A 24,697-nucleotide genomic window follows, 5' to 3' on the forward strand; every position below is an offset into this window, starting at 1 on the left:
CATTCCTCCATGCAGGAAAAACCCCGTTACGGAATCTAATTATCAGCTGTGAACCCTGTCAGGCCCTTTATTACATTTATGGAGGTTCAGGCCCAAATTATAGAGTCAGTGTGACGCTCCTCATGTTAATAACATTTATGTACAAAAGCGACGACAGTTTTATCATCGGGACATACATGAAATGTTGGGAAACAGTGAAAATAACTGTTAGATTTAATATTTTCAGTCCTTTATATACAAATGGTTTCTGTCAAGTAACAGGAAATGGTTTAAAATCAGTAAAAATAGCATCACTTTACAGTCAAACTCATAAAAATACTGACTTTTAATGTAGATGTAATTTACTGTTTGGGCCTGTTTTATCATTAATGTGTACTTTTTTTTTAAAACTTTAATTTTGCTAAATATCATCTGTAATTTAATAATCAGGAATTCTGTAAAGCCACAGTTAAAAATGATTTACCAGTTTTCAGTCCATAACATACATATTTTTTCTTTCAAATACCAGCAAATATTTGTATAATAATAGTAATAGTAATTAATTTTTTAGCAGATTTTATTACAGTAAAAATAAAGTGAGTTTTTTTTTTTGGTCAAATGCTGTAAAAGAATAAAGAGTTATTTATAAAAATGCAGATTTTTGATGTGGAAATTAGGGCTCTTTTTATTTTTGCAATGGCAGATATCTGTAAAATAAATTTAACAGATTTAAAAAAAAAACATAATTTAATGGTCAAATGTTGTAAAAGAAACAATTAGCAGTTGGAAAAATACAGGTTCGTGGACATTATTTGCAGTTTTTCTGTTTTTTTTTTTTACCGTTAACATCAAAATGAAATTATTTTTCTGTTATTTTACTACATATTATCTGTAATTTAACCAAAATGGTAAACTTGCAAAATGGCAGTAAATTGCTAAAAAACATTACATTAAAAATGTTCCTCTTGGACTACGGGCAGTCCATGTTAGCGATCAGAGAACACTGAGCGTTTAGCTCGCAGTGGGCACCATGACAAAGACTTTTGGGCCGTTTAATGGAATTTGCCGTGCAAAAAGTTGATTTTTGACATTTTTTGCTGATGAAAAATTACAAAACTTGGATCTCCACTTCTTTTATTCTTGCTTAGTTATTTAGACGATGTGCTTTGAAGCTGACAACAAACGTAAAGCTAGAAACGTGTCATCTCGTGATAAAATTTATATGATTTTGGGTGCAACTGATGTAGAAAGTGAGTCTGGAGGCGTGGTATGAACCGGTTGACTAAACAGAATTTGTGTGCTTTTTCCTTTCAGTCTGAACATGTTGGTTTTTATAGTGACATTGCAGAAAATCAGCCGCCGTCCAACAAACCTTCAGCGTTCCCACGCAGCAGCGTAGTGACATGTGACTGACAGCCGGTTTATTTACGCCCCTCCAGCCTCCATCTCTTCTTCTTCTTCTTCTCGCCCTCTTCAGGGTCACTCGGGCTGTTTTCGGCTCTCCTCTATATTAAGCCCGCCTCGTTAAGCCATTGATTACAGACCCTAATTAGCGTCCCGGCAGCTGTCCGGCTACCGCACGCCACTCCGCTACCCAGGCTGCCGTGCCTCCTGTAGATCTGCTGTGTGATGACTGGAGGAGGCTTTATTTATCCTGGGGGTCGGAGGCTTCGGGAGGCGCTGACGTCTCCACCATCACCCCGTCCTGCAGACTTGGACCGACTTTGAGCTCTGAATCTGTCAGTGAGTCTGTCAGCGGCCAAGTCTGGTGTCAGACAGAAACTCCACGGCCGGATTAGAAGTCACACAACTTGGCTAAAAATACACAACCAATTACCCGCCGGAGAGCAGGAATCTTCTAAGGAACGCTCAAAAAGGAGGATAAGATCTGTACAATAATGATATTTTAGCTGATCTAAACCGGTGGGCTCTTAAGTTTACCTCCTCTGGCAGAACACGTGACATTTGTACCATTCTTTACTGAAAACATGAACGATCAGAGCAAATACTATTAACTTTGTCTGACTACTGCCCCTAAATGAAAAGTTTTTCCATGATCAAACATATTTTCTACAAAAAAATAATAGACAATATTTCACAAATTTTGCCTGAGAATTTAAACTTGAGCACAACTGTATGCAAAAAATGTAATTATATTTTATCATTATAAATAACCTTTTTTATTATTTGAAATACATAGAAAATGGTTTTAGAGTCCTGCATGATAAGAACAAATAAGTATATATAAAAATGCACATTATGTACAATTTTCCTTCCATAGTCAACACGTAAATATTTTTTCTTTTTTTAATGAATTTACCTGTAAAATAAAACTGGTCAGGTACTTTTTATTGTGGAACATTATTTGGATTTTTGGCCCCATTTCCGCCTCTAAAGTGAACATGTCAATCAATATTTCTTTCTATAAAATGGAGGGAAAATAAATAAATAAAATCTGTAAAATAATTTTTTAATGTGAGCGTTATTTACAGTTTTTGCCCTGAAGTGAACACGGAAATAAATCTTTCTTTTTGAGTTTGCTAGACATGAATTGTAATTTAATGAAAATGAAATAATAAATTAATTATATAAATAAATATATCAAAGAAAATCTAATTTGTAAAATAAGTTTTGGATGATTTATGAGCTGGTAAATGTGTTTCTGATCCTGATTTTCCACTTTGGCTACAGGGAGTTTATGTTAGCTAGCATTGTGGCGGTTAAGCTAGTAAACGGGCACCATGACAAAGACTTCTGTGCTGGTTAATGGTACCTGTGGTCATTATTTACATTTTAGGCCCTTTTAGTGACAGCTAATCTGTATTTTTTTCTTTCTGAGATTACACTGGCTTATTTTTTTGTCATTTATATTGTCAGTTTGTGTTTTTGTGGTCTATTTTTGTCTTTTGTGGTCTTTTGTGGCTTTCTTGTCATCGTGTGATTCGTTGGTGTCGTTTTGTCGTTATTTTTTGAGCTGATTTTGAATCATTTTGTTGTCATACTTTGTCTTTTTGTTGCCCTTCATGTGATTGTTTTGTGTAATTTTGTCTTCATATTTTTTCTTGTCACTTTTCTCATTTTTGTGGTCGTTTTTGGCTCTTCTAATTTAACAAAACGGGGAAAATCTGTACGATAACAGTAAATCGTTAAAATATAGTCGATAAAAAGCAGAAATCCCTGGAGTGTTTTCCAGTGTTCACTCCTTGCTCTGTTTACTCACTCGTATTTTTCCTGCCTCGGTTTGGGATTTCCTCGGTTTTCGGGAATGACTGTGGACTGGCGTCAGAGAGCAGGCAGCGACTTGTAGCATCCAGCTGTGATTGGGGTGGAGCGAGCATTAGCGATGCTGTAACATAATTAGAGAGAGAGAGTTCCCATCCTTCCAGGTGTGCAGTCAGAAGAACTCACAGCGTCCCGATCAAGTTTGGTTTTGCCCAAACTGGATCCTCTGATTGTTTGCCAGCTCAAGTCCTGATTACATGCTCAAGTATTTTCCTAAATAATGCAGCTCAGTGTGTTGAAAGGGTTTGAAGTTCAGTTTCGGTCTTGGCAGCATGCAGGCTCCAAAAGACTCTGAGAACTTTAAAAAAATGCTGGAAATTCTTTTATGATGCGGTTAAAAAATGGCATTTTATTCCCAAATGAATGCATTAAAAATTTGCTTAATTTTATGCTCAGATAAAGGAATAAATGACCTTTAATTTAAATGGTCGTTATTAAACTACAGCTGAATATGTGCCATAGAAACAGAACGTTTGAGCATCACGTGATGCTACGGCACTCTTCTGTTTATTTTGACGTCGATTAATTGGGATCAATAACAGTTTGTTTCGTGAATCTTTTGCTTTTCTATCAATTTTATTTTCCACTAAGGTTCAGATCTTAAAGCTTTTTTAATTATTGTTTTCCAGACTCTGTTTCGGGGTAATGTGTGGCTGCCTCCTAACTTTAGCTGCTAGCTGTTAGCCTTTATAAAAAAAAAAAAACCTTTTCATACAAAATGCTTTCTTTTATAATGTATACTTATTTATTTTTATAATATGCTACTGCTCTTTCCTTTAACATTATTGTATTTTATTTTATTTTTCCTTGTATATGAAACTGGCTTGAGAAAACCCACAAGGAATTCCAGTGTACTTCTATTCTAGCTTAGCTGCTAGCTATTAGCATAGCCGTAGCCGCTGTGAAAGCAGCTAATGTCCTGATTTGTTGGTGTGTTTGTGCTTCTTGTTCATGTCTGTCGGTTAGAACAGATTATTAAAGTTAATCTGACTTCAGAAACATGTTACTGTGCTCCAGATAGCGTTAGCTGCAGGCTAACAGGCACAGCTAACCTCTTAGCAATAGCTGTATCCGGTGTGAAAGCAGCTAATGTCCAGATTTGTGGAAATGTTTGTGCTTCTTGTTCATGTCTGTCGATTAGCACGGAGTTTTAGAGTTAATCTGACTTTAGAAACATATTACAGTGCTCCAGATAGCGTTAGCTGCAGGCTAACAGGCACAGCTAACCGCTTAGCTATAGCCGTAGCTTAGCATCATCAGCAGTTATGCTACCTTACCTTCAAACAGCTCTTATAACTAACTGGTGCTGCTTCGCTCAGAGAATGTGCTCATCTGTCTCGCTGCGTAAATAATGGTTGTATCTTTATTTTTTTTATCTTTCTTTTATAATTTATCAAGATGTTTTTTATGTTTTAAGTCAAGACCTTTGAACTTTTCATCGTGTACAACCCACCTTTTTGTTTGGTTGGTATTTGAATTGTTGACTTTGGAAGTCTGTGGAAACTTTTGGACTCAACTTTGGCTTCAACGCAATTTTCCTACAACTGCAGCCGGACAATTAAAGGGAACCAAAAACGTCCAGATTTAACAATTACGCAGCGACACGGGAACGAAAGTACGATAGATTGAAGCATTTTGGAGAAAAAACTGAACCCATGCATCAATTTTTGGTATCTTACAGTCACAGAAGCAGCTTCATTTATGTCCTGACAGGCTGTTTACAGCCACACAGTGATGGAAAAAAAATGATTTGCATGTTCATCGGTGGGTTGGTTTCTCTTGGCAAGCGGTGCCACGCTGCAGCAGTGGACAGATTTTTGGCATCTGATGGTTGATTGTTGGTGTTTATGGCTCCTCGTTATTTCCATGAATGCACCTGAAGTTTTATCTCCAGTGGAGTGAAGCAGGCCGAGACTAATCCTCAGCTGATAAAAGCAGCTGTTGGTCATTTAAGTGTTTGTGAAGTGATCGGTTTACTGCTGGGAGAGTTTTTAGTGGTTACTCTGGAAACGCTGAATCACAGGAAGGTTCTGGCATCGATGCTCGTTCCAGGTGTTTTCTCAGGTATTTTATGAACCGTGCGATAAAAGATGATGATTGAAGTTCACTTTCACCTCTTGTTGCTCCTGAAACAACAACCTGAGATGGAAAAATGTAGTTTGAACAGCTCCTAGTTCACCGTTAACGAAGGGTGTCTAATGTTTATTGAACAATTTTTAACTATATTTTACTGCTACTTTACAGATTTTGTTAAATTTCGAATAATAACTTGTGAAAACATCGAAAAAGTTGCTACGCTAACCTTAGCAAAAGACAGGCCCAAACTGTAAATAACGTCCACTTCCAAAATCTTTATTTTAATCGCAATTTTTTTAAAAATGTTTATCATAAAATTGCAGCATTTTTACTGAGTTTAAATCGGCAAATAAAGATCATGATTATTATCTTATTTTTGTCATTGTTTAAATTTGTAAAACAATTTTAGATTTTATATGTTTTTCTTGGTTTTGTGAAATTACAGATAATCAGTAAAATTACAGAAAAAAACATTTAGAAAATTATTTTAAAGTGGATTATTTTTTTGATTACTTGGAACAATTAATTAAATTATAAATATTTGCCTTTATTTAAAAGAAAATGATGGATAGTTAAAGTGTAAATATAATTACAGACAAAATCTAATATAATCACAAAACATGAACATAAAAATAAAAACATGTTAACTGATCAAAACTACAAATACCGTACATATTTTTTCTCCGTTACAGGTAGTAACGGGTAAAATTACAGATTATTCCACTAATTTTTCCCTCAAAAAATCTAGAAAAATTACAAAAAAATCATGCTAATTGGCCCAAACTAAAAAAAATGTCCACATTAAAAATACGTTGTTTTTTTTTTTTTTTACTCATTAGTTCTCGTACAATATTTGACGATAAAATCCCACCGTTTTACTGTATTTAAATTCAGTTAAAACTATAATATTTTTCCAGTATTTGTTGCTATTTTCACAGTTTTTACGATTTTTTTTTACATATTTTTCTGGCACCTTTTCTGCCAGATTTTCTATATTTTTTTGCAGATTTTTATTATTTACTGTAGGCTGCATTTTTCTGATTAAACTACGGGATGTGAGGTGAATGAAAACAAGAGACGAGCTCCGTTAGAAGCCGTTTAAAGCTCTCTAACGGTCCGACTGCAGCGTTCGGTGAACCTGCTGGATAAACTCTATTCGTTGATCAGCTGCTGTGTTTATATAATGAGCTCTGCTGCTCTCCCTGGTAACAAGCAGCCTCCTCCACGGCTCTCTGCGCTCCATTGGTCTTTATTTTTACCTCTAATTGCTGGAGATGAGCAGCTCGGAGTGTTTCAGGTGGTGGGCGTGGAGCTGGAATCTGTGGCAGTGTGTTAACTCTCGCTGAGACCCACTAAATCAGGACGGTGTGAAAATGGATTCGTCCAACTTCTGCAGCTCCGCCGGCGATATTAAAATACGCTTGGAGGAATACCAGCCCGATTTCTCTTCTACTACGGCGCTGGAGGCAGAATTAGTCACCGCAGATACAGTTGAAGACCATAAAATACAGTAGAAAGTACATTTTAATGAACATTTGGTTACGAAACACATTTATTTAAAAAAAAAAAGCCTCATTTTAACAGTTAATATCCTCGCTAAACTGAACATATAAATTAATTATTACGACTTTAAGGTCAAAATATGACAAAAACATAAAAGTAGAGACGAGTTTTAGCTTTTATTTGGACCTTCTTAATTATTTTCACATCCAAGCGCCTTCTGTCACTTTTGTATATTCTGTTGATTTTTTCTGTATTTTATTTTATTTTATTTCACTTCATTTTAATCATTTTTTATTTTATTTTGTTTTATTTAAATTAAATTTTTTATTATTTATTTTATTTTAACATATTTTATTTTACCCTCACTTTCTGTCCAAATATTCTATGTTTTCTTATTGTTTGCTACTTTATTTTAATGTCCATGTGGGTGTAACAACTTAATTTCCCTCAGGGGATTAACGACATTTTTATTTTATCTTATTTAATTTAATTTAGTTTCATTTTATTTTATTGTATTTACTATCATTTTTGTTTTAGATTTATTTTATTTTTATTTATTTAATTGTAAATTACTTTATTTAATTTTACCCTCACTTTCTGTCCTGATATTCTGTGTTGTCTCATTATTTATTACTTTATTTTAATATCCATGCTGCTGTAATAACTTAATTTCCCTCCAGGGAATTATACAAGTTTTATTTTATTTTGTTCTGTTTTATTTTACTTTTTATTTTATTCTGTTTTATTTTATCTTATTTTATTCTGCCTTCACTTAAAAATATTTGACAAAAAACATAATTAAATTACAAATATTTCCTGTTATTTAAGACAAATTATGTATCGTAAAATTTAAAATGCAGTGATTTTTTAAAAATCTCTTTTACAGATTTCCCCCCCTCTAATAAAGTCACAGCAAATATATAAATAAATAAATGTGGAATTATTTGGCAGCAAAAGGTTTACTTAATTCCTCACATTTTTGTGTTGCGTATCATAAAAATTGAAATGTAGTGAATTTTTTTGCAACTTATTTTACAGATTTTTTTTTCCCCTGTTTTGTTAACAAAATGTCATAAAATCACAAAAAATATAAATTCACGTTAATTGGCCAAAAATTTAAATTTGTAACAAATGTTTTACTTATTTTGACATAATTTTATTTAATTACAGATGAGAACTAGTGCAATATTTAAAAACATATAAAAGATAATATAAAAAGGCACCTTTTTGAAAATAATTTGTCAAAAAAGATGATTAAATGACAAATGTTTTCTGTCATTTTAAAGAAAAACGATGAAGAAGAAGCAGATTTTAATGTAGTTGAAACCGCTGTAGTCGGTTTATCTGGTTCTAATGGACTCCTAAACTCGGCAGCAGACTGAGGATGAATCGTCCGTCCAGCTCTTCCTGCCGGGTCACGGTGCTTCCGTTCCTTGAGAACAAGCTAAAGGGTCTTTCCGATGTCGCCCTTCCTCGCCCGTTGGCCGTCTCTTATTATTTCCGGCCGGCTTGGATGGAGTCGGCGCTGGACATCCTGGAGGGGGGAGGAGGGGAAGGAGGCCAGAGGAGCGTTTCACTGAGCAGGAAAAGTGTAAAAGCTTTCTCGGTTATCAAGCCCTCGCAGACCTCGCCGCTACACGCCTCTGTTTGTGCTGCCTAATTTTCCTATTCTTTGCCCCCTTTTCCTCTTTTTTTTTTGTTTTACTCCGCATTCTTGGCGATGTCCGACCGGAAGGCTGCACCTTCCCTCTGATCTCCGCTGAATGTTTCTTCGAAGTTCTCTAATCTCGCCAGTCGTTGGGGGTCAAATCCCGTAACCGGAATCGGCGATGTTCCCTGGAATTCCATTCAGGAGTTCAGTTGTTTGGACTCTTCTATCTGACAGACACAAATTCCTGAGCGTCGTTGTGTTTTTAGCTTTGTTTCCGTAGAGCTGAAAACCCCAAACTCATGCCAAACTCCTCTCCTAAAGCTACTACAGGACCGTCAAACTTTGGGTTTCTTCACGTGGTAAAGTGTTGACTCGTCCTGCTAGATCTCAGTAGCTGTAAAGTATTTTTATACGCATATTGAAGTACTAAAAGCTCATGAAAAGACCAAAGTTCAAAGTAACTTTATTAATTTCTTGCTGGCTTTCAGGGTTTTTTTTTCCACTTTCTCTAAAGTTAGTGCACCAATTTGGAGATGGAAATACCTTTTCTGAATAAGTTCCAGCACTGCGAACATCAACCACAGAAAGATGTTTCTCCATGCTGAATGTATCTCCAACAACCTGCTCCTCTGTTTACTGTTTCTGAGCCATGCTACCTTTATTTTAGCGATCCAGTAGCTTTGATTTTCCTCTTATTTTCTCCCAAGGTCACATAAAATTGCCCAAATTGACTCAAAATTGGTCCAAAGTAACAAAAATATCAAAACATTACTGGAAAACTGTTGAAAATTACTTGAACCGTGTTAAAAATTACCCCAATATTGGCTCAAAATGACAATATTAGTCATTTTGAACCGTAGAAAGATGTTTCTCCATGCTGAATGTATTTTCAACAACTTGCTCCTCTGTTCACTGTTTCTGAGCCGTGCTGCATTTATTTATTGATCGAGGATGTTAGATTTTCCTCTGTCTAGCTTTGTCAAAAACAAAACAGTTAAAACCTGCCTATAGTAACTCAAAACTGGTCCAAAGAAACAAAAAAATGTTCAGAATGACGAGAAAATTGTTTAAAATTACTTCTAAACTTGCTCCAAATGACCCAAAATGCGTTAAAAATCACAATATTGGAGTTATTATGGACAATTTGAGTCATTCTGGACAACTTTGAGTCTCTGTTCATCCGTAGAAAGATGTTTCTCCATGCTGAATGTATCTCCAACAACTTGCTCCTCTGTTCACTGTTTGAGCCAAAAATTCCAGTTTTTACAGTTTGACTCCAATAAATGGCTTCCTGTTGAATGCTTTTCAAACCGGTGGATTGATTTTGGGTTTATAGTTCTAAAGGGAGAATATTTCAGACTCAGTTTGTGTTTCTTCTCTGCAGATGACGAGCTGCTGATCGAGCGCAGCATCTATAAAGGGATGATCAACCCCGGGGAGGACAAGCAGCCGGTGGAGTATAAGAGCTCCGTGGCCAGCATCGAGTACACCATCCGGGTTCGCTGTGACGAGCATTACTACGGCAGCAAGTGCAACAAAGTGTGTCGGCCGCGAGACGACTACTTCGGACATTATGTGTGCGACCAGTTTGGAAACAGAGACTGTATGGAGGGTTGGACGGGACCGGACTGTAAGACGGGTGAGTTAGACTGGAAAGATACCGCTTTTACTGTGTTTTTACTGAATCTTTTTACTGTATTTTTACTATGTCTTTTTACTGTGCTTTTACTGTGTTTTATAAAATTTTTGCTATAGTTCTTCTATATTTTTATTGTATTTTTCTATATTTTTGTTATTTTTCCACTGTATTTTTCTATATTTTTATTATATTTTTACTATATTTTTCTCTATATTTTTACTGTGCTTTTACTGAGTTTTATGAAATTTTTACTATTTTTGCTATTTTTCTATATTTTTACTGTATTTTTTCTATATTTTTTATTGTACTCTATATTTTTACTGTATTTTTTTCTATATTTTACTGTATTTTTTCTGTATTTTTAATTGTATTTTTCTATATTTTTGCTAAATGTTTGCTGTGTTTTTTCTATATTTTTTCTATGCTTTTGCTATATTTTTTACTGTATTTTTATATTTTTATTGTATTTTTCTATATTTGTTTCTGTATTTTTACAGTATTTTTTGCTATATTTTACTGTATTTTTGCAATATTTTGACTATATTTCTACTATATTTTATGAGATTTTGCTCTGCTTTATGTCGGTTTTGAGGCTTTTTGTTTGGGAAATTGCTGTTTGTAACTAAAAATGAAGATTAAAATATCAATCCGTCAATCAAACTGTATTTATATGGCACCTTTCAAACAAACCAAAAAGATTAAAAATTAATTTAGACTCTAATTTTCACAAAGTAATAAAACAAGACAAGATACTTGATGGGTAGTTAAGATGAAGGAAAAATTGTAAATTGTTAACAGGGTTAAAATAAACTTTACAAAAATGTCTGAATAGTTTGTTTTTAACTAAACTAAAATCTAAAAATATCAGCATTTTTTGCTTTTTTCCATCCAGAAAGCATTTATTTATGCATTTATTTATAAGGTACATTTGAAAACAACAGGAGCTGAATTAAATTCTATCAAATGTAAACAGTTCTCGATGAAAACCAACTAAAAAGTGCAGAAGAAAACAGGTTTTATCATGTTTTTAAGACTCAGAAAAGACATCCAGTTTTCTTTTTTTAAACAAAAGCCAAAAATAAACGCATCATAACGTGGTGCGATCACGTGGACGTTGCGTTTTTGTTTTTTGTTTTTTTTCTTTTTACTACGGAAGACGTTCGGGAAGTTCGTGTCAGGGTGTCGCTTTGCAGGAATTCCAAGCATGTTTGGAAACTCTTGTCGCTGCTGAAGGCGCCGTCGACTCTCCGACAGCTGCCCGGCCGCCTTACCCGGAGCCCTGACGAGGTTTTAATGACGCGAGCGGCAGAAATGATGATTTACTAACCCGTTCTTTTCCTCTTTTCCTTCCTGAAAAGCCATCTGCAAGCAGGGATGCAGCCCGTGGCATGGGACGTGCAGCTCGCCGGGGGAATGCAAGTGAGTGGAGTCCAGTTTTGTTTGTTGTTTGCTGTCAGGTGGAGTAAAATACGATCCTGTTTGGATGGAGGGGCCTTAATGAGGTTAGCGGCGGTGACGGCGATGAGGAGCTTGTTGATAACATTCGACCCCCCAGCTCGGTTCTCTGAAGTCCTACCCCCCCCCGTTCCCTCTGATCCAGCAGCCATTGTTCTGCTTCCTGTTCTGAAGCTGCAGAAACAGAGCTGGAGGCCTGTTTTTGTTGGGTTTTTTTGCTGCATGTTTCCTCCCTCCATCCACCAAACACCACCTACTTCCAGAACAAATCGCCTTTTTTCCGATGTTATGGCTGCCGGTCGCCAAGACTGGATTCCGAACGAGCTGCAAACAACAAAAAACAAGCTTTAAAACTGAAACCACAATTAATAAAATATAGATGAATGAATAATCTGAAAATAAACACATTATTGTACATGAATATGGTTGCTAAGTTAATTTATATCACTTATTTAAGCCTCTAAAATCCAAGCAGTTTCTGGGTTTCCGTCACATTTTTTACTTACTAATCCCAATCTAAGGGCTGATCAAAGCTTTGTTTAATTGATCGGTATTGGTCTTAACATGTGCAGCGACATAGTATTCTTGTCTCCTGAAGTCATCTATTATCTGCCCAAACCCAAGTCAGTTTTCTGAGATAATATGCTCTAAAAGTGTTGTAGACTAGCTGAGAGTTTAGCTAGCAAAGGAGCACCATGACGGGGACTTTTATGAGGAACACATGTCATAAATTGGAATAAAATGGTTTTACGGATGTCCTGAATTTTTGTCTCCTGATCTGGTCTGAGTCATTTTATATCTATTATGAGCCAATACCTGATACAATTTCCTGACATTCCCAAAATTAACCATTAACTGAAATTTGAAATTTAGCTTTCTCTTTATTAGCCATGTGCTAAACCCGCCAGCAAAGAAACAGACAAATGATAAAAGCTTCAAAAACGGCCGTCTGTTGCCGGTCAGATCCAGAAATGATCTAGAAATCCATCCCGACTAGATTTTATTCGCGTTTGCTGGACTGGAGGTCATTAAGCATCACAGAAGTCTTCGTCATGGTGCCCCTTGAGCCCGGTCTCACGGGGATTCGTGAAACTGTCACGTAAGTTTTAGTTTCGGTTTCGTGCGCACCAACACGATTTCGTCATGTTTTTCGTGCCGCTCACCACGAAATGCGCACCAATGTATTTTAAACGGCGGACTTTTCGTGCCACTCAGAACGTATTTCAAAAGAATGTGTATATTATATTTTTAATGTAAAACCGTGGCGAATCCAACACTATATTTTGCATGACATCGTCCCTAAACATAACCCTAACCATAATCCTAACCATAACCTAACCATAAGCCGGTGGTACACTTACCAATTTGCATAGGAATTTCAAGAATGTCCGGCGGCCGGCGGCCGCAAACGCGATCACACAAGCAGTATACGCCGATGGACAGCTTAGATCGTCATGAATCCGCCGGTATAAACCACTTTCAGATGTGATTACCACAGCGAAAAACATTTCGTGGTGAGCGGCACGAAAAACATGACGAAATCGTGTTGGTGCGCACGAAACCGAAACTAAAACTTACGTGACAGTTTCACGAATCCCCGTGAGACCGGGTTGGCCCCTTTGCGAGCTAAAACCAAACGATGCTTAGCTGCTTTCAAACACAAACACGACCGCCTCGTCTGGTCGCTACAGTGTCTGATTCATTTGACCTAAAGTGTTTATTATGGAGGAAAACATTATTGGTGTCTGCAGACGCTGAATATTAAACGATTTAGATCAGATAGAGGGCAAAAAAAGCTTAAAAAGCCGACAATTGTTTTGGTTTTTAGAGTGTCTGGTTTATAAATGGTGCAATTGTGGTGATTTTTTTTAAAGAAATAAAGATATATAACACATAAATAAATGCAAAATGCACTGAAAAAGAGTAGTAGTTTAGGGTTTATATCCTTCTGAGGTGTTTAAGGCCTCTATAACTAGAATTAAATCACTTTTAACAGATAATATAATGTAAGATAAGATGTATTTTATTGTTCCAAAGGGATATTTTTAGCATATCATCCATGAAAACAGTAAAATACGTTTTAAAAAAAACAATAAAAACAACCCTCTTGCACATACAGCATACAATAAGAGCATTAATACTATAATTCATGTTGGAAAAATGTTCCTTCATGAACAAAACTTCTTGGGAACTGCAGCTTTTTTCCTTCCTGAGTGTGTTTAGTTCAGTTCTTAAGTTGTGTACGAATACTTCCACAGTAGTTTTACCCTCAGAGTTGTAGTAGAACTGCACAGTGGGGCTACGAGGGTTTCCTAAAAAGGCTGAGCGGTTCTGTGTGAACGGGAGAGGAAGCAGAGAAATTTAGATTTGATTACATGTGGAAGCGAAACTGTGCGTTTAGACGGAGCTTTAAAAAGACAAACACGCTGCCGAGTGTTTGGGAACGCCAGCGGAGGTTTGATCCAGCTTAGATCTCGTAAAAGAAGCGGGGGGGGGGGGGAGAGAAAAAAGAGGGCTGAGATTTCTCATAGAAAATGGCCAGAGGATTGGAAGAGAGAGGAACACCCTGGAATGTGCCTCGACATGTGATCTGGAGCTCCGTCGTAATCAGGAACTCAAAGACACGGAAAAGAAGAAAAAAACAGCTTTTTATGTTATGGATTCAGAGAAGACAGCTTCAGTTCATCAAAAAATAAGAAAATACGAGATTAGAAGCTCTGAAGCAAGTTGCATAAATTGGAAAACGTCAGGATTTCAAGTTTGGGTTGGGAGATAAGTGTTTATCAGAGTCAGTAATGAAGGAATTACAACAAAACTATGCACTGTTCTTCAAAACTTCTACTCTTTTTGCCCTAAAATGCACAATTTTCATGTCAAATAACTGAATATTATCAACATTTCACTCACTTTTGGTTTAAATAATTTACAAATAAACTGGAATTTTCACTTTAAGAGGAGAAAATATGAATATTTAACCCTCAGGCAGGTTTAAAGATGCTTAGTCTTTAAAAAATTGCCTAAATTGCACCATTTATCAGATCTAGAAACTGCAAAAACAGTCCTAAAAAGTGCTATTCTGTTGGGAAAATTAACAAAATCCAAGCTTAAAACTGCCATATTTCATCAAAATCGCTTCATTCTACGTGTGCCGTTTTGAAATTTATCAGAAATTGAAACTTTGTTCCAGATTCTGTAAAAAAAAAAAAGTAAAATTCTGTACCGCTCAAACGTGAAGCCGTGACACACTCAATCAACAAAAACATGACAAAAAGTCTGACTTTTTAGGCTGAAGTACAGGCAGCGTTTCCACAAAGCTGCTGGATGAGTAAAATAAAAGCAGCACGGCTCAGAAACCGTGAACAGAGGAGGAAGATGTTGGAGATACATTCAGCATGGAGAAACAGATGAGCAGAGCAGAGAGGAAAAGTCTGGAGAGGCTGGAAGCATGGAAATAACTATAGTATGTGGAGACAAAACCACCCAAAAGAGACACAAAGTGACAAAATGAGACAGAAACCGACACAAACTGAGAAAAAACGAGACACAAAATGACAAAAGCGAGACTGCAAATAACTAAATATCAGTAGTATGTGAAGGCAAAACCGCCAGAAAAGGGCACAAAATGACATAAACAAGACACAAAGCAACAAAAACAAGATCCAAAATGAGACTTAAATCGACAAAAACAAGTGACATTAGGACAAAAATGAGACAAAACAACCAAAACAAGACGTAATGAGGAAAAACTGGACACAAACAGACAAAAAAAGGTGCAAAAATGACAGGCAAATGAAACAGGAGACACACAACTATGACGACAATAGAGACTGAGAGGAAAATCACACACTGTGGAAGAAAAAATAAAGTCAGCATGGCTCAGAAACAGAGAACAGAGGAGGAAGTAGTTGGAGACACATTCAGCATGGAGAAACATCTTTCTACTGATGATGAGCAGAGTCTCATAATTGGACCTAAAACTGTCTAAAATCATCCAATTTGTCCATAATGACTCAAATGTTATGATTGTAAACACATTTTTGGTCATTTTCAACAGATTATGTCATTTGGAACATTTTCTCCATCACTCTGGATTAATGTTGACTCAGTTTGGACGTATATGTCAGGGTAGAGACTGCGATTTGGTAGAGTTGGAGTTTCTACCAGTAGAGATTGCGATTGGAGTCTCTACCAGTAGAAACTCCAATCCTACCAGTAGAGATGGAACTTTAAATCTGACCCCTGCCCTGACCCCTGCCCCTAACCTTAAAAGTCTAACCTTAGCCCTGACAAATCTCCACTGGTACTCCAATCGCAATCTCTACTGGTAGAAACTCCAATTCTACCAATAGAGATTGCGATTGGAGTCTCTACTGGTAGAGACTCCAATCGCAATCTCTACTGGTAGAGACTCCAATTCTACCAGTAGAGACTCCAATCGCAATCTCTACTGGTAGAGACTCCAATTCTACCAGTAGAGACTCCAATCGCAATCTCTACTGGTAGCACTGGAGTTTCTACCAGTAGAGATTGCGATTGGTCTCTACTGGTAGAGACTCCAATCGCAATCTCTACTGGTAGAGACTCCAATTCTACCAGTAGAGACTCCAATCGCAATCTCTACTGGTAGAACTGGAGTTTCTACCAGTAGAGATTGCGATTGGTCTCTACTGGTAGAGACTCCAACTCTACCAAATCGCAGTCTCTACCCTGACATATGTATGTTACCTTGGGTTATTTTTGTTTCATAACATGGAAATAATCAAATATCTGAAGCCTGTAGATCCTCTGCATTCCTTCCTCGACCCAAAATCAGATTCAAAACTGAACCAAAACCGTTTTAAAGTATTTGCTATCAGAGCTGGAGCGTTAAGGGTTAAAATCTTGAGTAAAAGCGGCGAGGAAACGGTAAAAAAAAAAAGAATCTTCCCGGGCTGGCAGAGGGGAACTAAAAATGTGTGTTTGGTGTCTAGTTTCTGACATTCACAACCTACGCTGCGACGTCCAGCTGTAAATAATCCAGCGGCAGCCCCCTGGACGTCTCCGGCCCACCGTCCGGCCCCTGGGTGCGGTCGGTCGGGTATTTTCAATTCAATTCAATTCAATTTTATTTATATAGCGTCAATTACAGTCAAATCGTCTCAAGACGCTTTACAGAACCCATATGCCTGACCCCCAGAGCAAGCCCAAAGGCGACAGTGGCAAGGAAAAACACCCTTTTAACAGGGAAGAAACCTCGAGCAGAACCCGGCTCAAATAGGGGGGACCCATCTGCCTGCTGGCCGGGCGGGTTGAGAAGGACAGAAGAGGGCAAGGGGGAGGGATGGGAGAAGAGGGAGGGGTGAGAAAGCAAGGAAAACACAACACACATTTGAATACATGCATGACAGGATATGTGACACAGACAAAGTATAAGCTAACATTGAAAACTGACTCATAGTTTACTCTTATGATGTACGGCTCTGACATTAAACATACTCCTTATATAGCTAGCAGTAAAATTCAAACAGTATGTAAGTTAGCATAACAGTATATTGAAGGCGATGCAGAGTTGACTCGTGGAAAAAGGGAATTGGAAGCAGAGGGCTGGTGGAAGGTCAGTAGCAGCATCCCACAGTGGACATGGTGGAGACTGGACCAGCTGGTGGAACATCAACCGCAGATCTGAAGCATCCAGCTCTGGGACCAGGGACACTCGGAGAAATAGCACAGGGGGAAACAGAGTGAATGTACTGCAATAACGGTATACATATTAAATGTAAAGGTAGATAGAGAAGGGCTCAGTGCGTCAAGAAAAGTCCCCCAGCAGCCTAGGCCTATAGCAGCATGACTAGGGGCAGAACGAAGGGACGTCCAAGAGGGAGTCAGCTGTGCAAATGAAGACACAAGCCGAACCCCTGTGGGTCACCCAGTCAGCCCCAACTATAAGATTTGTCAAAAAGGAACGCTTTAAGCCTGGTCTTAAAAATAGAGAGGGTGTCTGCCTCCCGAACCCAAACTGGGAGCAGGTTCCACAGGAGAGGCGCCTGATAACTGAAGGCTCTGCCTCCCATTCTACTTTTAGAAATTCTAGGAACAACAAGTAAGCCTGCAGTTTGAGAGCGAAGAGTTCTACTAGGATAATAAGGTACTATCAGATCTTTAAGATATGATGGAGATTGGTTATTAAGAGCTTTATATGTCAGAAGAAGGATTTTAAATTCTATTCTGGATTTAACAGGAAGCCAGTGAAGAGAAGCAAGTATAGGGGAAATATGATCTCTTTTGCTAACTCCTGTCAGTACTCTCGCAGCAGCGTTTTGGATCAACTGTAGATGTTTGAGAGAGCTATTTGGACAACCCGATAATAAGGAATTGCAATAGTCAAGCCTGGAAGTATTTCTGGCCCCTCCGCTCTGTGGTGACGGGGCTTGTGGGTAATGCCACCCTCGGCCCTGCGGCTGCAGCCAGACGGGCCGTCCAGGTCGACCACATGGCTCCACATACAGGAGGAAACGATGCAGACAGAAACTGGCTTCACAATCTGTAAAAACTAAACAAATGTGCAGCCCCGAGCCCGACTGATGTTAGGAAGTGAACCAGAATCACATAAATGATAAAAATCAAGACATTTAATCACTTTATTCTGCATGTTTTAGTTAAAAAATCCCCAGAAATGAACCGTTTCTGTCACTTTAGAGTCAAAAGTTTGGAGTTTTGAAGAAATCTGAGAACATTATGTCACATATTTCACACAATTCTGGCATTTTTAGATGAAATAACAAAGGATGAGAAAGTGTAGATTGATTTCAAATGGAGCTGTTGTGGGAAAAATAACACTGCAGTTAAACGAAAATGCTAAAATCATGTTCAGATATTCACCTTTACCGCTTTCCAATGACAGATAAAAGCTTTTGGGACTCGGTTCAGATCAGAAATGACTGTAATAAAGAGATTTTTTCTTTGGTTTGCTCCACGTTCTGTAAAAAAACTAAACAAATGTGCAGCCCTGAGTCCAACTGATGTTAGGAAGTGAACCAGAATCACATAAATGATAAAAATCAAGACATTTAATCACTTTATTCTGCATGTTTTAGTTAAAAAATCCCCAGAAGTAAACAGTTTGTCACTTTAGAGTCAAAAGTTTGGAGTTTTGAAGAAATCTGGGAACATTATGTCACATATTTCACACAATTCTGGCATTTTTAGATAAAATAACAAAGTATTACAGAGTGTAGACTGATTTCAAATGGAGCTGTTGTGGGAAAAATAACATTACAGTTAAAAAAATATATTTTTTTGCTTTATTCTTTGAAATCATGTTCAGATATTCACCTTCACTGCTTTCCAAAATGACTCAAATTGTCCATCAGGACTCAAATATTGTCATTTCAAACCAGTTTTGGGGTAATTCTTAACACATTTCAAGAGATTTTCAACAGCTTTTCAGGCTTTTTGGACATTTTTTGTTACTTTGGACCAATTTTGAGTAAATTTGGACAATTTTATGTTTATTTGGGAGAGACTGAGAGGAAAACCAAAGCTACTAGATGAATAAATAAAGTCAGCATGGCTCAGAAACAGAACAGAGGAGCAAGTAGTTTGAAATCCATTCATCATGGAGAAACATCTTTCTACTGATGAGGAAAAGTTTGTAGAGATGTTTGACACCCGTGTGACTGAAAATGACAAAAAGGTGTCCAGAATGACTTGAAAATTGCCGTTTTGAACAAATTTTGAGTCATTTTTTGGCAGTTTTGCTGTTAAATTAGGAGTTCGTAGGTTTGAATGAAGATGCTGAAGTTCTCAAACGTTGATGTTTAAACTCATGTAAGAGAAGTTTACATGAAACCAAATCTGATGAAGTCCTGATAGTAGTCAGAAAATGACAACGTTTCACATCTCCATTGAGTTTTCGGCTTCGGTATTTTGGTCCGTCGTCGTCCTCCGGCTCCGTCTGTCACCGCTGTTTGGTCGGCTCCATTTTGAAGCCTTTGTGGGGGGGGATGAAGAGGAGGAGGAGGAGGAGGAGGAGGGCTGCTCCCTAAAATAGCCCCCCGACGGAGAAGTGACAGGACAGGTGGGGCGAGGTCAGCGCTGGCCTTGGAATAACAGAGTGCTGCCATAAACCAACAGATTAGCTAACCTCGTTCCTCAGACTCATTCCACGGCTGACCTCCACCGAGCTCACGGCACCGAGACACGTGTGACGGAAACGCTCGTCACAAACCAGTCCTTCTGGTCGCCTCTCGCAGCTCACGGTGTCGTTATTAACGTGTTATCTGCACGTAAAACACGGTTCCAGCTTCTTAACTGAGAGGATCTGCTGCTTTTTGTCACTTTGAAGTCAAAATGTTGGTGCAGTCTAGGAATGTATTTTGCTCATTTTTTTTTTGCATTTTTTGGTGAGGTAATGAAGGAAAACAATGCGTAGTTTACATGTGAATTTCTCAAAGAATCAGGACAAAATGATCAGTCCTTTAGTAAATTTCTTTCTTATTTTATTAAAATTAAAGCAAACATGCCATTGCAGTGAGCAAATCTAAGCAAAACAGGAAGCAGCAACCAGCTTTATTCTTTGAAATCCTGTTAAAATATTGTCACTTTGTACTGAATGAAAAACACTTTTTTTGTTGCTTTACTTCACTTTAAAATGATAATTTCAGAGTTTTGGACTCATCTTGGAAGCTATTGTACTCAGTTTTTACATTTTTAGATCAGATAATGAAACAGAAATGCCCCCGCTGTGAGATTATGTTAAAATGTTCCTTTTTATCACTTTTTACTCAAAGAAAAACACTTTCAGGTCTCAGTTAAGATCAGACATGACTGTAAGAGAGATTGTTTTATATATTTGTAAAAGTTCTGAAGCAGTTAGCGGCTACAGTATCGTTATTAATCCATTCTCTGCTCGTAAAGCAAGGCTGCAGCTTCTTAAATGACAGCATTTGCTACTTTGTGTCCCTTTAAAGTCAAAGTTTTGGAGTTTTGGTGTAATCTGGGAACATATTTTACTCAATTTTTGTATTTTTTGATAAGACAATGTAACACAAATGCAGCTGCTGTAAGTTCATCTTATCTCATCTCATAAAAAATTGAATTAAATGTCATTGAAGTGAGAAGACTGAAGCATTGGCAGCATGTTTTTGTGCAACAACCTGCCCTTTTCTCCGTAATTTTGTGCAATTTTCCTGTTTTGTTGAATTACAAATAGAAAAGTATTAATTTATATTTTATTAATTTAAAAAAACAGACCTTGACAATGTATATATAATCCAAATAAAAATAAAATACATATTTTATAAATAATTATTTTACCTTGTGTGACTGTAAAAGGACATAATTTTAAAAATATTTAAATCGGCTAAAAATCTAATTATTTTATAGATTTTTTTTTTTAACTGTTTTAACAGATTTTTACTTACTGAGCATTTTGCATTTATCTTTTTATGTATTTTTGCTTATTTATCTCTATTTATGGTGGTGTAACGGTGCTCTACTACTGTAGGAATCAAATTTCCCCTCGACAATTAACAAAGTATTTCAATTCTATTTCTTGTTTTGTTTTTTTGTTTGTTTTTTTTAAATTGGCCAAACGACCAATCAAAACTCGGTCAACTGACCAGTAACCGTCTGTAACGCTGAGCTTCTGGCTGTGTTTCAGGTGTAACTACGGCTGGCAGGGTCCGCTGTGTGACGAGTGTTTGCCGTATCCCGGTTGTGTTCATGGAACCTGTACTGAACCCTGGCAGTGCAGCTGTGAGAAGAACTGGGGGGGTCTGCTCTGTGATAAAGGTCAGAGTCTTTTAAAAACCGTTTTACTGACAGTTTGAGCAGCTAAACGACGTCTAAAACACCAAACATCTGCACCCCTGGAAGCTCTAAGGTGAAAGAAGCTCGCCTTTATCTAAAAGCGTCCTTCAGGTCAGGTGTTTTAGATGTTAATTTTGGTATAAAGTGGATTTCTTCTACATATTTAAACAATGTTTTAATGTTAGTTTGCTGAGCTGCTCAAAGGGATTCTTCAGCTTTCTTTCCATAATACTAAAAGGTTTTAGACTGAACATTACTAATAATAATTAGAATTACTTTATTTGTGTAGTACTTTTTGAAACAAAGGTACTGCAGTAAAACAAATTAGACAAATAATGAAAGAAATGCAAACAAACAAGCGATATAACAAGATAAAAATAGCTAAAAAGTCAAGTCAAGACATTTTTATTGCTTATTAAAGCCAGTCGAGGCAGACGTCTGCTTTCTTTCTATAATATTTAAAGGTTTTAGACTTATTAATAATAATAATAATTACAGTTGCTTTATTTGTGATTTGCAATAAATTGAATGTCAAATTAGAGAAATAATAAAAGAAATTCCAAAAAACGTGCAGTACAGCAAGAAGAAAAGCTGCAAAGTCCAGACGTTTTTTTTACATTATTTTTAAAATCTAAACATTCAAATTAGCACATTAATGAATTTGTAGTCTTCTATTTCAAGTGGAAAATGTTCTGTTTTTTGAAATCTAACTTTTTAATCACATTAAAATTTGTTCTTTTCAGGTAAATGAACTTCCATTGATTTCAATTTTAAACCAATAATCAAATAAAATGTGATATCTTCTACCAAAACCATGATTATGATGAAATTAAAGAATAAATTATGAGCACTGTTTTGAATTTCCAGCCAGTTTCGGTTCTCTGCCATTAGATTTTCATTGTTTATCGAAATAAAAGCTTAAAAAAATCAGTTATGATCCCGTAAAATGTGATTTTCTTCATAAATGGCGCGAGGAACGTAGTAATTACATTTTCTATAAAGATATTCTTGCACTTTACTTCTTTTTAACCAACATTAAAGTTCTTCTGAAGCCATTTTGGGTTGTTTTTTAGAATTTTGAGCCACGAAAAGGTGCAGAAAAATAATATTTTTAGTGTTTTTTTCAGTTTTGCCTCCAGTTGTCTGTCAGGTATCATCTCCTTTAAATGTGTATTTGTTCTACATTTATATTTAATATGAACATTTGCACACAGAGTAGATCTTATTGGTGTTTCCTGTGTAGATCTGAACTACTGTGGAACCAACCGGCCCTGTAAGAACGGAGGAACCTGCATGAACACCGAACCCGACGAATACAACTGTGCCTGTCCAGACGGATACTCGGGGAAGAACTGTGAGATCGGTGAGTCCGTGAACCAAATGGAACTCTGCCTTTCTGTGGTTTAACCGAGTGAATAAATGATTAAATTACTTCTTTCTTCGTAGCCGAACACGCCTGTGTTTCCAACCCCTGCGCCAACGGAGGAACCTGCCACGAAGTTCCTTCTGGGTTTGAATGTCACTGTCCGGCTGGTTGGTCCGGACCGACCTGCGCTAAAGGTAGGGATGAAAACAACCACTATTTCACTGTTAAATAATCTTTTAGCTGTTTTCTGGATTAATCGATTAGTTGTCTGGACAGTAAAATGTCAGAAAATGGTGAAAAATGTCAGAAAATGGTGACTAAACCTCAAGATTATGTCCTTAAACGTCTTTTGTCCACAAGTCGAAGATACTCCGTTTACTGTCAAAGAGAAGGAAAGAAACCAGAAAATAGTCACATTTAGGAAACTTCACAATGTGCTAAAGTAAATAATAAATATTTTCACTATTAAATAAGCTATTTTCTGGATAAATTCATTAGTTGTTTGGTGGAAAAAACTGACAGAAGATGCAGAAAATGTCCATAACGATGTTCCTAAACCTCAAGATTATGTCCTCAAACGTCTTGTTTTGTCCACAACTCGAAGATACTCGGTTTACTGTCATAGAGGAGGAAAGAAACCAGAAAATATTCACATTTAAGAAGCTTAAATCTGAGACTTTAGACTGTTTGTCTTTAAAAAATTACTCAGTGATTAACTGATTGATAATATTTGAAAAATCATTGATAAATTGTTGGGATTCTGGTGAAAAACTACCTTGTTGTTGGGACGTTCTTCTATAAAAACAATGCAACAGAACTTTACCCTGCCTGTAGGAAGAACTTTGTGGGAACTAAAAGAAACCTCCTCGCTAAAAACATCACTAGACCCTTCTTATGGAGCCTTTAGAGCTAAAAAGTCGAGCTCAGATCAAGTGCATTCAGAATCAGGCAGATTTATCTCCCACTTTTACTCTTTTCTTGGCCCAACACCAAGAGAATAAACACCTCCTGAGATCTAATTTTCCAGCGTAGCAGCTCCACATTCCTCCCTGGCTGACATCTGATGCCGGATCGTATCGTAGGCGGCACGGAGACGTGTTTATTTACTTGTTATGCGGCTGCGATTATGGTTTTAACATCGGTTTTGCCTTTCAGACACCGATGAATGCGCCTCCAGCCCCTGCGCTCAGGGAGGAACCTGCATCGACATGGAGAACGGCTTCGAGTGCCTCTGTCCTCCTCAGTGGACGGGAAAGACCTGCCAGATCGGTAGGAACGCCTCAGAAACACCCTAATCTGGAGGTTTACCGGTTTAGACGTGGTGGTTGTTCAGATGTTCAGGTTTTGGAGGGATTTGAGAACTGGTTGGTGTTTTTCCTCCAGCTGTTTGCCCAACCGGTCGAGTCCAATCCAAAATGTGTTTGTGTGTAAACCGCCGGGCTTCATGTGCAACTCGAGCCAGGTGACTTGAGTAAAAGCTAAAAATAGCCTCCCGCCTGGCAACTGGTAGCCTTGGGACCAAATTTACCCCGGCGGGGGGTTATCTTTGGCTCCAGACCGGGCGGGGTATGTACGCTACGACGAGGCGACGCCCTCGGTTCTTAGCGGCGGCCAGGAAACGCTTTATAACCTGTAAACACGGAGCGGCTTGTGTTACCGCCGTCCTCAGAGGGTGGTACCTGGGGGAGGCCGGGGAGGCGGGCTTTTCGGTAAAGGGCTCGGCGGTGTTGGGTTTCAGCGGGCCGACAGGTGCCGTTCATCTCCTGGGACTGGCATTAATGCAGCGCGTTGCTTTATGGAGGGCGTGGCGGATACGGCGGCGGTCTAACGCTGCCTCTGAAACTGACCACTTGGAATCTGCAGGTCGGCCCGCAGGGAATGCAATAGAGAGACATCAAACCCGGGGGAGGAAATAAAACCTCCTCAGACGTGAGCCTCACCCTGGAAATGTTCTGAT

The 24,697-nt window shown here is 37.6% G+C and overlaps 1 protein-coding gene across 2 annotated transcripts in view; it reads left to right on the forward strand.

The window, feature by feature from the left end:
- Positions 1–24,697, forward strand: part of LOC110949695 (protein jagged-2-like) — an 81,242-nt gene that overhangs the window by 29,683 nt on the left and 26,862 nt on the right. For both annotated transcript variants that reach the window (XM_022191868.2, XM_022191869.2), the window contains exons 4-9: positions 9,876–10,130; positions 11,489–11,549; positions 21,226–21,356; positions 22,618–22,737; positions 22,821–22,934; positions 23,896–24,009. In XM_022191868.2, the coding sequence (XP_022047560.2) occupies positions 9,876–10,130; positions 11,489–11,549; positions 21,226–21,356; positions 22,618–22,737; positions 22,821–22,934; positions 23,896–24,009 (795 nt within the window). The remainder of the gene's footprint in view (positions 1–9,875; positions 10,131–11,488; positions 11,550–21,225; positions 21,357–22,617; positions 22,738–22,820; positions 22,935–23,895; positions 24,010–24,697) is intronic.

This window comes from Acanthochromis polyacanthus, chromosome 1 (genome assembly GCF_021347895.1).
Source record: "Acanthochromis polyacanthus isolate Apoly-LR-REF ecotype Palm Island chromosome 1, KAUST_Apoly_ChrSc, whole genome shotgun sequence".
Taxonomy (NCBI): Eukaryota; Metazoa; Chordata; class Actinopteri; family Pomacentridae; genus Acanthochromis; species Acanthochromis polyacanthus.